We start from the raw sequence: 16,277 nt of genomic DNA on the forward strand, positions 1-16,277 counted from the left end.
CAGCCGGTGTGGACCCCCCCATGCCCATTGCTGCCCCCCCTCCCTGCAGTGGGTTCCCGTCCCACCGGCATGACCTCGAGCTGCGCACATGGCTGTGCCATGCCATGACCCCACGGGGATGCCCTGCCCGGCACACAGCCGGTCCCCGCGGTGATTCGGTGGCTCCAGTGGTGTTGGGGCTGGGGGGTGAGCGGGGCTCCTGTGGGCGGCCACGGGCCGGGGGAGGCTCTGGCTGGGACAGCCCGTATCCTCCTGCTCATCCCACCGTGCCAAGGAGGGGGAGGCGAGACGCCCGCCCAGTCGAGGCCGTGGGCCGAGCCGTGCCGGGAGGCGGCGGGGGGGACGCAGCTGCGGTCCCCGGGGCGCCGGGACCCACTGGTGTTTTGTGAGGCTGAAGTGCAGGCAGGAGTGCGGGCAGGGGCGGCACGGCATGGCCGAGAGCACTGCCGTGGGGTGCCGAGCAGGGCTGGCCACCATGCACAGCCACCCCCTGGCCACCGCTGCCCCCGGCTCCCGGGGGAGGAGAGGGCCCTGTGGCCCCCCGCGAGCCGCCCGGCGCTGCCGAGGAGGGGGCGCAGGCAGGACCCTGGGGCTCTCATCCACCCACCGTGGTGACCCGGGGAGTTCCCCGGCAGCAGGGCAGGTAAGGAGCTGGCTGAGCGTGGGAGTAGGACCCCACGGTGGTTGCAGCGAGGAGCCCTGGGGACGGGGCTGCCACCCTTCGCCCCACTGCACCGGAGTCCTGGGGGGCTGCTGCGGTGGGGGGTGCACGCCAGGCAGCGCCAGCCCTCCCGACCTGTGGGCAGGATGAGCCCCGTGGGGTGCGGGCAGGGGGACACGGGCTGCCCCACGACGGGTGGGTGGGAGGGAGGTGGGCACAGACACCCCATGGGTGTGGGGGGCACCCATCTCCCCAGGGACAGGGCGTCGTGGAGGACGCGTGCTGTCCCCGTCCCCATTGGGGTGGCCCTGGGTTGGCTCAGCCTCAGCCAACGGTCCCGGTCCAGCTCACCCCCCCCCCCGCCCCTCGCTGCAGGGCCCCCCGGTGCCACCGTGCCCCCAGAACGCGGCGCGGGAGCGCAGCCGGGTGCGGGCGCTGCGGCGGGCGTTCGTGTCGCTGCAGGCCGCCCTGCCCGCCGTGCCCCCCGGCACCAAGCTCTCCAGGCTGGACGTGCTCGTCCTGGCCACCGGCTACATCGCCCACCTCAGCCACGCGCTGGGCTGCGGGCCACCCCCGCCCCCCCGCCCGCTCCGCGGACACCCGCTCCTGCACCCCATGAAGGTGAGACCCCGAGCCACCCCCCCGGGGGTACAGCCCCCCGGCACCGGGCCCCGGGGTCCCCCTCGCACGATGGCAGCCGGTCCCTGGCGTCCCCCCCGTCCCCAGGCGTGGGGCACCGGGAGCGGCAGGACGAGGGGCCGCCCCCCTCCAGCCCCTCTCCCTCTCCCTCTCTTGCAGAAGTGGCCCATGCGCTCCCGCCTCTGCGCCGGCCCTTGGGGGGGACCCGGACCCGACCCCCCCCGGGCAGCCGCCGCCACCAGTGGCCGTGAACACACGGGCATTGGTGACACCAGGCTGGCAGCGGGGGACAGCCCCCCCTGAACCCCCTCCGGGTGCCCACAGCCACGGGAGCCCCCCCGCCAGCTCCCCCCGCACCCCCCCCCCCGAGCACGGTGAGATGCCAATGGGATCCGCACCCCCATCCTGGGGGGGGGTCCAGCGGGGACTTGAGGGGGGGGCAGGCATGGGGGGGGCATACCCCACAGTGCCCACAGGGGCTGGGGGCCGCCTGCCCCAACCCGCTGCAATAAACCACTTAAATGAACCCCCGCAGAGAGCACCCATCGCCTCGGGGCTGCGGGACGGACTCCCCACGGGGCCCTCCGTCGCAGGGTGGGGGGGAGGGGGTGATGGGGGCCCTGTGCCCCCCGCCGGCTGCGCTCACCTGGGTCCCCCAGCCGGGCCCCCCCGCCGGCCGTGCGCCATGGGCAGGGGCACAGGGCCAAGGCTGCTGCCATAAATCTCCCCGGCTGGCGAGGCGCCTGCTGCAGGGGGGGGACAGCGGGGCCCCCCCGCTGTGCTGGGAGACAGGGGTCCCGTGTCCCCGCAGGCTCGGGGGGGGGCGGTGGGCGGTCCCGGGGCTCCTTCAACACCTGCGCTCCAGAACCATTTATTGGGGGGACCATGAACACAGAGATGGGTGACGGGGGGTGGAGGGGGGGGCGCTCGGCGCCCTGAGGGGTCCAGGCAGCCCCCGGCGCGGGAGCGGTGCGCTAAGGCACGTGGCCAGGCTGGGGGTACCAGGCAGCGTCCCAGCCCGGGGTGGGGGGAGAGGGCACTGCTCCCGCTCGCCCCCATAACAGTGGTCCCAGAGCCCCCCCCGGGCCGGTGGGGGGGCAGAGGCCGGCAGTGTCCCCAGTGCGGGCAGCCCGGGGGGGCTCGGGGCCAGCCCAGTGTGGGAGGGGATGTGCAGCCCACCCAGTCCCCCGGCAGGGACCCAGTGCCTCCCAGTTATTTGGCACTCGCTGGCCGTGTCCGGGCACCCCGCGGGGGTCTCCATGTCCCCTGGGTAGGGGGGGGCGGCCGGGCCCCACATGTGGGGGGGGTCTCAGAAGGACGTCTCCTGCAGGGCGTAGGCGGGGGTCCCGGCCGCACGGATGTAGCCCTGTCCCTCCTCCTCCTCCTCCTCCGGCCGCCGGGGGCCGGGGGGGGGCAGGCCGTTGCCCACCCCGTTGCTCTTCACCACAGCATCCGCATGGTCGGTGTCCTGTGGGGACAGAGCAGGGGGCAGCAGGAGCACAGGGGGGCACCGACCCCATTGTGTGTGTGTGTGTGTGTCCCACACAGGGTGCCGGGGTCTGTGCCCCTCACCTGGGCAGGGAAGCCCACCCCACAGCAGAGCCTCTCCCGGTACTTGTGGGGCAGGCAGCACAGCAGCCGAGGCAGCACCGGGTAGATGGTACGGGGGTCCACAGCCGCTGCTGGCGTGGGGCCTGGAGGGGCAGAGCAGAGGGGTGAATGGGGGGGGGGGCAGGGGGCTGCTAGCTCCCCCCAGCCCCCCGGCACTCACCGGTGAGCAGGCTGACCAGGAGCCCCACCAGGATGACGGTGGTGGAGTTGTGGGCGCTGTACCACATGTAGGACAGGTTATAGAACTTCTGAAGCCCTGTGGGGCTGGGGGACACGGGGGTCAGCATGGGGGGGGGACACACAAGAGGTGGGGTGGGGGGCACAGAGCAGCACCCCCACACCCCCCGTCCCTGCAGCACCCTGGCACTGAGCCCCGCTGTCCCGCTCACCTCTGGGGGGCCACCGTGGGGGCCAGAGTGGTGGTGGCGAGGACGGTGGTGAGGTTGCCCATGGGGGGGAGTGCGGTGCCATTGGGCGGGGGGACCCCCCCGGGCGCCCCCATGCTGCGCAGCAGGCTGCCGATGCCCACCCAGAAGGCCATGGCCAGTCCGGCCAGCAGCCCCACCACAGCTCCCTGCGCCAGGGGAGAGGGACAGTGCTGACCCCCGGCCAGGCTCGGGGACCCCCTCCCTGGCACTGCCCCCTCCCCCCCCCCCCGGGGTCCGTGCCCCCGGCCAGGCAGGGGGACACTCACCGTGGGGTTGGCGCAGGGGAAGAACATGCCCAGGCAGAAGAGCCCCAGGAGCGGACCACCCACCATGCCGAAGATGCTGATGGCCGCCTGCAGGGACACGGACCTCAGCACCGGCCACCCACCCGTGCCAGAGCTGGGGGGAGGCCCCACAACCCCACCCCTACCTGCAGCACAGGGCCCAGCATGGAGGACACGTAGGCCATCCCCAGGCAGAGCAATCCATAACCAAGAGCTGGGGAGAGGAGCGGGGGAGGAGGTCACGGTGGTGCTGGGGACCCCCACCACCAGCGCCCCCCCCATGCCACCCCCTCGCTCACCCAGCAGCTTGGAGAGCAACGTGGCCCGTGACTCCGACAGCCCGGGGCAGTGGGGACGCACCAGGTCCTCCATCGTCACCGTGGCCAGCGAGTTGAAGGCGGAGGAGATGGTGCTGGGGAGGAGAGGGAGCGGGAGGGGGGGGCCAGCTGGGACCCCCCCACTGCCCAACCCCGCCGTCCCCGGGGCCACCCACTCACCTGAGGGACCCGCTGAAGAGACAGGCGACGAAGAGTCCGGGCAGCCCCGGCAGGTCCTGCAGCACGTCCATCACGAAGTACAGCACCAGCTGGGATGCAGCGGGGGCGGTCAGCAATGTGGGGCTGGGAGGGGAGTGGGGTCCGGCCCCACAGGAAATGGGGGGGGGGGGGGGTCCCCGGCCACCCACCTGGTCAGAGGATCCGGGTGCGGGTGCCAGCGGGTGCTCCCGGTCATAGACGAACATGACAAGCCCGGTGAGGCAGCTGAGGCAGAGGACGATCTGCTGGCAGGGGAAGACGGCGTAGCAGGAGCTGCGGGCGCCGGGCAGGCGTCAGAGGGCGGGGAGGGGGGGGTGGGGGTGGGGGAGACCCCCATCCCAGCCGCGGGACCCCCATCCCTGGCCCCACTCACAGCTTGGCCTCCCGCTCGCTGCGGGCACTGAGGTACCGCTGCACCTGCGCCTGGTTCACCCCGTACAGAGACAGCATCATGAAGACGCCCCCCACCGCCAGCGTCCAGAAGGTGTGCCGCTCGAAGGGGTCGGGGTCCAGGCTGCGGAGAGGGGCCGGCGAGGGGGGGTCATGGCGCCAGGCCTCACCAGCACCCCACGGCACAGCAATGGGGGCAGCAGGAATGCCCCACACACACACCGGGGTCCCTCTCCCCCAGCCCAGGGGCTTCCTGGCCCCCCCGCACGTCCCCGTGGCATGACATGGGGTGCCTGGCTGCGGGCGGGTGACGGCGTCTGGGCACGGCGGTGCCGGGGCACTCACTCAATGCCGGAGATCTTGCCTTCCTGCTCTGCCAGGCGCCAGACACGGGCCATGCCGCCCACCCGCCGGGCGCCCACCACGATGACGGCCAGCTGCCCAGCGAACATCACCAGCGTCTGGAAGACGTCTGTCCAGATGACAGCCTTCAGCCCGCCCTGCAGAGGCACGGCGCCCGTCACCACCGCCCGGCATTGAGGAGGGGGGGGACACCCATGGGGCGCCCCCCGGCCAGGCGCGGTGGGCAGGGACTCACCAGCGTGGTGTAGAGTGTGCAGACCAGCCCCATGGTGAGCACTGCGCTCCAGAGGTCAAAGCCCGTCACTGGAAGCAGCAGCACAGGCCGTTAACGAGCTGGGGGGGTTGGGGGGGTGTCAGCCCCCCCAAGCAGGACAGGGGTTCCGGCATCAACCCCTGCTCCCGTCCCCCCATACCTGCGTTGAGGGCCAGCGCGGGCGCGTAGAGCACCACCCCCATGTAGATGACCTGCGGGAAGAGCAGCGCTGCAGCCGTGCATGGCCCCCCCGTGCGTGTCCCCCCCACCCCCCACCCCACTCACCATCTGGAAGATGAAGGTGACGGTGCCGAAGACCCGCACCGTCTTGTTGAAGCGCAGCTCCAAGTACTGTGGGGGAGATGGGTCAGGGCACTGTCCCGCTCAGACATGGGGTCCTGAGCAGGGGGGACGTCCCGTCCGTCCCCATCGTGTCCCCCCCCCGCAGCAGTGGGGGGTCCGGCAGCCCTGCCGCAGACACACAGGGCAGGCCGGCGCTGCCGGGGGCGGGGGATGGGACAAGCCAGGTGGCAGCCCTGTCTGCGGGGCACCAGGACAGGGACCGGGAGCCGATACCGCCACTGGGCGCCATCAGCGCAACGTCCCACGGTGCACCGGGCTCGGCGTATGCCCCCCCCGTCCCCGCCGGGACTGCCCCGCTCACCTCATAGGTGCTGGTGATGCGCAGGCGGTAGAAGACAGGGATGAAGATGTGTGCCGGGATGAGCAGCCCCAGGAAGTAGGAGCAGCCGAGGAACCAGTACTCGGTGCCGAAGCGGTAGATCTCAGCCGGCACCCCCAGGATGGCCACAGCCGACTGGAAGGTGGCCAGCAGGGAGAGGGCGACGGGCAGGAAGCCCATGTTGCGGTTGGCCAGGAGGAATTCCTGCACCGTGCGCTGCCGGTCCCCGCTCAGCGCATAGAAGAGCCCGATGGCTGACGACAGCACCAGCAGCAGTGCAAAGATGCTGTAGTCGATCACCGTGAACTCCATGGCGAGCGTCTCCTATTGCCACTGCTCCACCGGAGCCGCCGCTGCCCGTCCGCCTGCACCCCACTGGCCTCATGGGCATGCCGAGCCCCGGCAGCTGCCCCGGCAGCGGGTCCTGGCCGGCATCTCCCCGGCACTCGGAGCTGCAGAAGGAGGGACGGGCGTCAGCGCCGGACACCGCAGGAACCTTGGCTTGCTCCTCCGTCTCAGCCTCAAGGACCTGGCGCGGGAGGCGTCAGGATCGTCCCTTTAACCCTTCTCCTCCCTCTGGGCCGGGCTCGGCACCGCGGCACCCACCCCCCGGCCTGCCCCCACCAAGAGAAACGGGTGCCTCTTCCAAAGAGCACCGAGGCCATGGTTACAAAAACAGTCCCACCCAGAACCCTGGCAGCACCGGCCCCGCCAAGCCCCGCAGCCAAACCCAACACAACCGCCCCAGCACTGCGCAGCCCCGCCAAGCCCAGCAGAGTCGCTCCTGGTGCCGGAGCCCCGCCAACACCAGCACCACCGCCCCAGCCCTGGCGCCAGCCAGCCGCCCCGCAGGCAGCACAGCCCAGCCAGCACCGGTGCAGCCGCCCCCGCAGCAGCCCACCCTGCAGGACTGGCACTGCCGGCAGCCCCCGGCCCCGCAGGACCCGCGGACAGGGCTGAAGAGGGCAGATGTGCCACAGACCCCGGTCTGTGCCAGCGAGGAAGTGCAGGAGGAGTGCCGGCACCCTCAACCAGCCAAGCAGAGGGTGGGCACGGCGACCCCCGTGACATGTGCCCCACACAGCCAGGGACAGATGGACAGAGTGGGACCACCAGCCCCAGAGGCTCAGGGCAGCAGCCAGATGCCTGTGCCACCGCTGGCTCTGTCACCCCCCTGTCCCCTGTCCCGCACAGCAGGGGGTGGCCGGCAGCCCCCACAGCAGGGCAGGGAGGGGGCACAAGCAGAGACCCCCCCTCTGCCTGCGCCCACAGGCACGGGGCTGTGGGGAGCAGGGAGACACGGGCGGTGAGTGCCAGGGGGAGGGCAGGCGGTGTTGGGGCAGGGGGGTGCGGGAGGGACCCCACACTGCCTTGCCGGCTGGGCAGTGCCGGGGGCTGCCACGGGGCAGCACGTGGGGGACTGAGCCAGGGTGGTGGTGGGGGGCTGGCACTGCGCCCACCCTGATCCCCGGAGGAATGCCCGCCCTGGGCATGCTTGGGGGGATTAGACTTGGCACCACGGCAGGCGGCACAGCGTGCCCAGGCCTGCCCGCAGCGGGGGCACCAGGGTGGCTGTGCTGGCAGGGCGTCCCATGGCCGCGCTGGCCGGCCGGGCGGGAAGTGGGTGAGAGGGCAGCGCTTGTCTGCTGCCGTCCCCATCCCCAACACCGCCCTGTGCCATGCAGCTCCCAGCCAAGGTCCAAGGTCACCCCGCCACATTCCACGGCAGAGACTAAACACGGGGCGGTCACCGCCGGCACCACCACCGCAGCCCAAGGCCCGGCACCCCGGGCGGCCCCAGCCCAAGGCTCCCCCGCACCCCTGGGTGGCCCTGGGGCCCCTCAGTGTCCCCGGGGGGGCCCTGCTGCCCCCGGCCCCGCCGTGCCCGGCCCAAGGCCCCATCCCCCGGTGACCCGCCGAGACCCCGCCGCCCCCTCCCCTGAGGTCCCCGTGTCCCCGACCCCCTGACTCGGTGTCCCCGGGCTGTGGCCCCGCTCCCCCGTCCCCCCCTGTCCCCGGTGACCCCGCCCGAGGCCCGGCCCCCCTGTCCCTCCTCCTCCCCCGGTGCCCTCGGTGACCCGGCTGGCGGCGCCGCCGCCCACCCCCGGTGTTCCCGGGCCACCGCCCCGTCCCCGCCGCCCCCACCCCGAGTCCCGGCCTCCCGGCCCCTCTTGGTCCCCGCTGTCCCCCAGCCCCGGCGCCGCCGGTACCGGCCGTGCGGCCGCAGGAGGAGCGGCGGCGCCGGCGGTGCGGTGCGGTGCGGACCCGGCGGTGCCGCTCCCGGGGCGGTCCGGGCCGTGACCTTGGCGGCGGGGAGGGGGGGCGGCGGCGGCGGCCCCCGCTGCGACACTCACCGGCGGCGGCGGCGACCGGCGCGCGTGCCGCCTGACAGCCGCCGGCGCGCGCTGATGACGCCAGGAGGGGGCGGGGAAGCAGGGCAACGCTGCCCTCGCGGCCACTTCCGCCAGCACCCGCGCGACATGATGGCGTCACGGCCCACTACCCCCCACCGGTCCCGGTCCCGGTCCGCTGCCCCGGGCAGGTCACCGCGCCCCGGCACACCCTCCCCCCGCCGCCGCCGCGGGGGCTCCGCTCGGGGTCCGGAGGGCGCCCGGCCCGGGGGGGGGGAGGGGGGGATGGCAGTGCTCGCCAGGGGGCGCCCTCGCGCTGGGCGGGGCGGGGCGGGGCGGGGCGGTGCCGGAAGAGCCCCCCGGGGGGGGCGGGGCGCGGCGGGGCCATGGGCGGCTTCGGGATGCTGCTGGTGCTGCTGCTGCCCGCGGCCGCCGGCGGGGCGGCGGTGAGCGGCGGGGACAGGAGGGACCGGGACCGGGACCGGGACCGGGGGTCGCGGGGACACCGGGTCTGGGGATGCTGCGGGGTCGGGCAGTGCCCGGGACGGGGGACTCCGGAGCTCGGGGGTGCCCGGGACCGGGGAGTGCTGGGTCTGGGGACGCTGGGGGGTCGGGGAGAGCCCGGGTCGGGGGGCTCCGGGGGAGACTGGGGGTCACCGAGTGTCTGGTCGGGGGGGGTCTCTAAGGGTTCCCGGATCGGGGGGGGGTCCGGGAGTGGGCGGGTCGGGGGTGCCCCGCCGAACGCCCCCCCCCCCTCAGGTGTGCGGGCACTGCCCCGGACCACCGCGGAACGGCTCCATCGTGGCCCAGTTCTGCACGTCCCGGGCCGGTACCGAGAGCGAGGGGCGCTGCTGCCAGGAGCGGGGCACCCACCCAGAGCGTCTGCTGGGGTACGGCGGGGACGGGCGTGCGTGGACGGGGGGCGCGTGGGTGGGGGCCGAGGGGTGCACTGGGGGGTGCAGGGGGTGTCGGGGGCCACATAGGTGGGGGGTGCTGGGGGGGTGCGGGAGGGCGCCTGCTGCGGGGGGTCACAGGGTGGGTGGTGGGGACACTTGGGGGGCAGGGGAATACAGGGGGTGGGGGGTGCTCGGGGGGGTGTGTGGGTAAGAGGCATGCGGGGTGGGGGGTGCCAGGCACGCTGCCCTCCCTCCCCTGACCGCTGCCTCCTCCCAGGCTGGACCTGAGCAACTGCTCCCTGCGCAGCCTCCCCCCGGGGCTGGCTGAGGCCACCGCCGTCATCGTCCTGTGAGTCCACGTGCGCCCCACAAGGGGCCGGGCCCTGGGCAGGGAGGGGGGGGCTGAGTGGGGGGGTGTCTGGTGGCACTCCGATGGGCCAATACAGCCCTGCCCCGCAGGTCCCCACCTGCATTGTCGCCCTGTGCCCCCACCACCCTGCTGTCCCCAGGCCCTGCGGCACCCTGGTACCCAGGGGACAGCAGCCGCTCTCCAGCCTGTTTGAACAGCCGCGGCAGTCAGGGGGAGACCCCCCAGTGACTGGAACAAGGGACCCATCACCTCTGATTTTAAAAGGGGGAAAAGGGGGGACCCTGGGAATGACCCACTGACCGGGCAGCCTCACCTCTGTGCCTGGTCAGAGCACGGAGCAGACCCCGCTGGGAGCTCTGCTGAGATATTTGGGTGACAGGGAGGTGACTGGTGACAGCCAGCATGGGTTCACCAAGAGCAGCTCCTTCCCGGCTTATCTGGTGGCCTTCTACGATGGAGGCACCATGCTGGTGGATAAGGGAAGAGCAACTGATGTCATCTGTCCTGACTGCTGTAAGGTTTTTGGCACGGTCTCACACACCATCGTTGTCACTAAACTGGAGAGATGAGCATTTGGTGGATGGACTGTTCCATGGATAAGGAATCGGCTGGATGGCCACATCCAGAGCTGCAGTCAGCAAATGGCTCAGTGCCCAAATGGAGATCAGTAACGCTGGTGTCCCTCCAGGGTCCATGCCGGGACTGGTACTGTTCACTGTCATCATTAATGACACAGTGGGATCAAAGGCGCCCTCAGCAAGTCTGCGGATGGCACCAAGCTGGGTGGTGCGGTTAGTTTGCTGGATTGGGGGGGCTGACACCCCCAGGGACTTGGACAGGCTGGAGAAGTGGCCCTGTGTGATCCTCCTGAGGGCCAACCAGGCCAAGCGCAGCGTCCTGCACCCGGGGGGGGGCAGCCCCCAGTCCCAGCACAGGCTGGGGATGGAGAGCAGCCCTGCCGAGAGGGGCTCAGGGGTGCGGGGGGGGAAAGCTGGCCAGGAGCCAGCACCGTATGCTGGCAGCCCAGCGAGCCCCCGGCATCCCGGGCTGCATCCCCAGCAGCGTGGCCAGCAGGGCGAGGGGGGGTTGTGCCCCTCTGCTGCGCTCTGCTCTGCTCTGGGGAGACCCCCCACAGTGCTGCCTCCAGCTTGGGGGCCTCAGCACAGGAGAGACATGGAGCTGGTGGAGCGGGGCCAGAGGGGGCCCCGGAGATGCTGGGAGGGCTGGAGCCCCTCTGCTGGGAGGAGAGGCTGGGAGAGGTGGGGGGGTCAGCCTGGAGAAGAGAAGGCTCCACGGAGACCTCCGAGCCCCTTTCCAGTGCCTAAAGGGGCTCCAGAAGAGCTGGGGAGGGACTTTTTACGGGGGCATGGAGTGATAGGACGAGGAGGAATGGCTTCAAACCGGAAGAGGGGAGATTGAGATGAGATCTGAGGGAGAAATTCTTGGCTGTGGGGGCAGTGAGCCCCTGGCGCAGGGTGCCCCGAGAAGCTGTGGCTGCCCCATCCCTGGAGGTGTTCAAGGCCAGGTTGGACGGGGCTTGGGGCAACCTGGGCTGGGGGGAGGTGTCCCTGCCCAGGGCAGGGGGGGGGACTAGATGGTCTTTAAAGGTCCCTTCCCGCCCAAACCACTCTGTGACCCTCTGATGCCACGTAACCTTGTCCCTTCCAAGGGCCGGTGTCCCTCCCAGGGAGCAGCCTGGCCCTTGGTGGCACATCGAGGGGACCCCCACCCTGTCCCACAGCCCTCGCCTGCCACACACAGGGGCACCCCTGGGGCCATGCTGGGACCGGTGCTGTTGGTAGTCCCTGGGGCAGCGGTAGGTGTGTCGATGTCGCATAGTGTGTGTTTGCAGGGACCTGACAGAGAACCCCCTGACAGCCCTCCCCGATGGCTCCTTCCTGGGCTTCACCCTCCTTCAGGACCTGTGAGTACCGGGTTTTGGGGGCACGGTGGCCGCCACAGTGCCAGTGCTGAGCTCTGCTCCCCAGCGCGGTGCCACCGGCACTGGAGTGCCCGGGCGGGAGCAGCGCCTGGCAGAAGGTGACAACGAGCGGGAGCAGACGGCTCTGCCAGGGCCAGACGAACCCCTGCAACGGCTCCGGGGAGCTCGGTATGGCGGGGGACGGGGGTCCCGTGTTCCGGGCAATGGGGGGGCTGGCAGGTGGGGGCTGGCCATCACCCCCCCACCTCTGCTCCCCTAGCTTGGCCATGTCCTGAGAATGCCGCCTGTGCCCCAGACGGCCCCGGCCTCATCCAGTGCCTCTGCAACAGTCCCTTCCACGGCTACAAGTGCCTACGTGAGGTAAGCACCTGCTGGACGGGACCCCCCACCCTGCGGTTGGAGCAGTGGGGGGGGGTGGGGGGCAGCGGTGGGGCGCAGCGCTGCTCACTGCTGCTTCCTCACAGGGCACCTTCCCCGTGCTGCTCTTCTGCGGGATCCTGGGAGCCGTCACGCTGTCCCTGTCCCTCCTGCTGTGGGGCACCCAGCGCCGGAAAGCCAAGACCCCCTGAGCGGGGACGGGGGGGGCTGCCTGTGTGCCCCCCCGGGCTGGCTCCCCACGCGGGAGCTGGGGATGGATAAAGCCCGCGGCATCCTGTCCGTGTGTCTGTCCGGCTCCTTCCCGCGGTGCGGGACCCTCCGGGCCGCTTTGGGGAGGGGGAAAAAGCCGCCGCCGCCGGTGGGCCCCCCGACCGAACCCGCGGGGGGCGGAGCCATGCAAATGAAGCTGGTGTCAGCAGAGCCGCTGCGACCAGGCGGGGCGGGGCCTCACGGGAGAGGGCGGGGACACGCAGATTAAGATGGCGCGCAGCATGATGGGAGGTCCCAGAGCCACCACGAATACACAGCAGCTGCGAGCGCGGGCGCTGCGCGGAGGCAGACGGCGGGTGGCGGGACGCGGCGTGTGTGTGGTGCGGTATCGGAGCGTGTGCGTGTGTCCCCGTGTGGTGTGCGTGCGTGCGGCGGCGTGTGTTGCTGTGGGTGCGCGGGGGCCGAGCATACTTACCTGGCAGGGGAGACACCATGATCAGGCAGGTGGTTTTCCCAGGGCGAGGCTCATCCCCTGCACTCCGGGTGTGCTGACCCCTGCGATTTCCCCAAATGCGGGAAACTCGACTGCATAATTTGTGGTAGTGGGGGACTGCGTTCGCGCTCTCCCCTGACTTTGCTCGTGCCAAAGGCAGAACTGACGCCGAAGGCGGACGACCTCTCTCCTTCCACACCCGCACTCACCCGCCTCCCCCGTTCGGTGGCGCGCTGCGGCCGCCGGCGCAGACGGGACTGCGCGTGACCGTTCCTCTCGCGGCGCGGCGCGGCGCAGCGGGGCGGGACCGGCGGAAACGGTGTGTCCGGGTCACCCGGATTGGCACGATGCGGTGTCACGTTCCTCCGTCCTCGCGGTCCGACCGCACGGAGCGCCCCAACCGGTGCCCGCAACAGAGCGCGGCGCTACGGGGGGGACGGGCGCCCCCCGCGCTCTCTCACGAGCACAGACCCGCTCCCACCGGGCGAGCGCTTCGCTCGCTGCCGGCCCGGCCCGGCGCGGGGGCACCAACTCCCCGGGGATCGCCCCTCACCCCGCGGTTTTACATCCCGCCCTTCCTACGCCCCCGCCGCGTCCCTCCGCCCGAAGGACGCGCGGGGGCCCCGCTCCGGTGCCGCCCGGGGCTCTCGGTGCCTCCGCCCCTTTGGGCAGCGCCGGCCCTCGGCCGCGCCGGTGCCCGCTGTGCTCAAGCGGCGGCCGAGGCGGCGTGCGGCGCCGGAGCCGCTGCTGCGAGCGGAGGGGGCCGAGCCGGCGCGGGCCGTGACGGAGCCGCCCGCGGCCGAGAGCTTCGAAGGGGCAGAGTGCGGGGAAGATTCAGCGCGGAGCTGCGGCGGGGGAGGCGGGCTGCGGAGAGAGGGCTCCGCGTCGTCCGAGCCGCTCCCCCACTGCGACGCGGGTTCCCCGCGTCACTTCTGTCTTTGGCACGAGCAAAGTCAGGGGAGAGCGCGAACGCAGTCCCCCACTACCACAAATTATGCAGTCGAGTTTCCCGCATTTGGGGAAATCGCAGGGGTCAGCACACCCGGAGTGCAGGGGATGAGCCTCGCCCTGGGAAAACCACCTGCCTGATCATGGTGTCTCCCCTGCCAGGTAAGTATGCTCGGACCCCCCCACCCACAGCAACACACGCCGCCGCACGCACGCACACCACACGGGGACGCACGCGCACGCTCCGCTACCGCACCACACACACGCCGCCTCCTCTGCCCCGCTTTTTACCCCGCACATTGCCCGCGCAGCGCCCGCGTTCCCCCGCGGCCGCGGGTGAGTGTTGTCTCTGGGGCCTCCCGTGAGGCCTCTGGCGCTCTCTTGATCTGCATGTCACCGCCCTCTCACGAAAGCCCCGCCCCCACCGGGCGCAGCGGGAGCCAGCGGTACTACCCGCATGGCCCCGCCCCTGTCGGACCCGCCCCCGCCCCGCCCCTCCCCTCCCGGGTCCGATACCCCCCGCGGGGCTGTACCGGGTCCGGCGCTGCCGAGGACCGGGGGGACGGGGGGCACGTCCGGCCCCGGGCCGCGCCCGACGCCGCTTCTGCGCCTCTCGCCGGTTATTTCCCCGTCCCCGGTGTTACCGGGGGTGGGAGCGGCGGAGAGCGCGAGCAGAGCCGCCGAGCTCACGGCGGGTTGTAGAGCGCCGCTGCGTCTCACGGCGCCGCCGGTTCCGCGCCGGCTGGGCCCGGACGGGCTCACCCTTCGGCACAGCAGCCCCGGCGGTGCCGCGCTCTGCCCGGCGCGGGGTCGGGGCGGGGTCGGGGCGGGGCTGGAGACGCCCCCGCGCTTCGCCGGCTGCTGAGCGGTGCCGCACCGCGCCGGGGCGTTCTCCGCACCCGCGGGCAGAGCTGGGGGGGGCGAGGGGCCGGGAGGGACCCAGCGGGACGGCCGACCCCGGGGGTACTGCGCACCGTGTGCCGCTGTATCGGGGGGACGGGGTGGGAGAGGGGGAGGGGCGGGTTGGGGGCGGCTGCTGGAAGGGACCTGCGAGCATCATCTGGTGCCGCTGCCTGACCCCGCGCTGAGCCATGGCGTGAAGGGCACTGCCCAAATGCCCCTCGGCACTGCCGGGCTTGGGGCATCCACCACCTCTCCAGGACGCCCGTCCCGAGGTCGGACCGCCCTCTCGCTACAGAAACGCTCCCGCACGTCCCGTCTGAACCTGCCCGGGCGCAGCTCTGAGCCGTTCCCGGGAGTCGCGTCCCTGCACCCCGGGGAGGAGAGCTCAGCACTGCCCTCTCCGCGTCCCCTCCTCGGGAGGCCGCAGAGAGCCACGCAGTGGCCCCTCGGCCTCCCGCTCTCCGCACCAGGCAAACCCGAGTCCTCCGCCGCTCCTCGCAGGACGCCCCTCCAGCCCAGCACCGGCTTGGCTGCCCTCCTGCTGACGCGCTCGAGGACCTTCTCATCCTGCTCAGACGGTGGGGCCCGGCACTGCGCCCCGTGCCGCGGGTGAGGCCGCGCCGGCGCTGAGCGCAGCGGGACCGTCCCCACTCGGGACCGGCCGGCCGCGCTGTGCCCGATGCCCCCCAGATGCCGTTTAACCCCGCGGTGCCAGGGCACACTGCTGGCTCCTGCCGAGCTGCTGCCCACCAGCGGCCCCGGTGCCTCTCCACGGGGCTGCTCTCCCGGCGCTCCTCCCCCGAGTCAGGCTCGTGCCGGCCTTACTCCATCCCAGGCGCGGGATGGGCGTTTGGATTCGTGCAGTTTCACGATCGCCCGATGCTCCGATCTGTGTAGATCCCTCTGCCGGGCCTCTTGTCCCTCAGGGGTCAACAGCACCTCCCGGTTTGGGGTCAGCAGCAAACTTGCTAACGGCGCATTCAACGTGTAAGAGACGAGAAAGGCAGAAGGAGCCCCTCCGAGCCTCACTGAGGAATGTCTCGGCCACTCACAAGTACCTCGGAAGGCAGCTGTAGCCACGGGGGGGATAATGCAGGCCTTGTGCTCCAAGGACTGATGAGGCTGACACCTGCTTGCTCGGGTGGGAACGAAACTCGCCCCAATCTGGAGGAGGGAAACGGGACAGCGCTGCTTTTCGTCGGCAAGGACAAGATAACAGAGTGTGTGTAGTTCTTTGTTTCTTCGGAAGGCTACTGCGTCTGATGACGACTTTTGCCTCATTATCCACTAAATGCATATTAAAGTTGACAGCTCTGCATATGCTAACGAAGCTTATCGAGATCACGGTAAACATATATGACCATAGGACTTGCCTCTCCACCCAAATCATGCTACACGTCACCTGGAGGGGAGAAACCTGAGCACCGTAACAGCGGGTCAGGTCGTACTGACACCGCAAACATAAAAGGGGAAAATAAGTGCCCCAGAGATTTTTTCCCCGGGGAGGTTTTACCCAGAGGAGCGCTTCTACGGACCAGGGACCCCCGTTGGCTGGACCAATGCTGGAACCAGGACCTGTGATCTCTTTATCTCTCTCACTCTGTCTCTCCTTCTCTATCCCTCTGTTTCTCTTTCTTTTCTCTTTTCTTTTCAAGTCGTTAACGCAAGGTACACCTTACCACTCGCCATAATTCACGGCATATCTGTTGTTAAGTACCACTTGCCCTAATTTGTTGTGTGCATCTGTTGCGGAGTAACGCAAGGTGTACTTTACCACTCGCTATACTTCATTTTACTGTTTGTCGTAATTTGTTATACACCTAACCAACCGTCACGGACCTAGTTGAGACATATTAATCACTGTGGGAATCTAACAGATGTTTTTGTATGGACCTTGGGAGTTGTCTCACCTAATTCCACACGGCTGGGGACTTGCGAA

The 16,277-nt window shown here is 70.9% G+C and overlaps 2 protein-coding genes across 2 annotated transcripts; one reads left to right on the plus strand and one right to left on the minus strand.

Moving 5' to 3' along the window:
* Positions 1–2,161: 2,161 nt before the first annotated feature.
* On the minus strand, positions 2,162–6,160 carry SLC5A6 (solute carrier family 5 member 6). The gene is made up of 15 exons (XM_082480984.1): positions 5,830–6,160; positions 5,451–5,516; positions 5,326–5,377; positions 5,148–5,215; positions 4,895–5,049; positions 4,533–4,673; positions 4,309–4,432; positions 4,121–4,209; positions 3,923–4,035; positions 3,770–3,837; positions 3,606–3,692; positions 3,301–3,485; positions 3,072–3,175; positions 2,873–2,994; positions 2,162–2,768 (listed from the first exon to the last, which is right to left on the minus strand). Exons 1-15 carry the CDS (start codon positions 6,157–6,159, stop codon positions 2,610–2,612), a joined length of 1,863 nt encoding a protein of 620 aa, XP_082337110.1. The 5' UTR covers position 6,160; the 3' UTR covers positions 2,162–2,609.
* Positions 6,161–8,580: 2,420 nt separating this feature from the next.
* On the plus strand, positions 8,581–12,100 carry ATRAID (all-trans retinoic acid induced differentiation factor). The gene is made up of 7 exons (XM_082480836.1): positions 8,581–8,644; positions 8,958–9,088; positions 9,372–9,443; positions 11,317–11,388; positions 11,453–11,574; positions 11,666–11,766; positions 11,871–12,100. Exons 1-7 carry the CDS (start codon positions 8,585–8,587, stop codon positions 11,973–11,975), a joined length of 663 nt encoding a protein of 220 aa, XP_082336962.1. The 5' UTR covers positions 8,581–8,584; the 3' UTR covers positions 11,976–12,100.
* Positions 12,101–16,277: the final 4,177 nt, after the last annotated feature.

Source organism: Vanellus vanellus (genome assembly GCF_965231255.1).
Source record: "Vanellus vanellus genome assembly, chromosome: 3".
Classification (NCBI taxonomy): Eukaryota; Metazoa; Chordata; class Aves; order Charadriiformes; family Charadriidae; genus Vanellus; species Vanellus vanellus.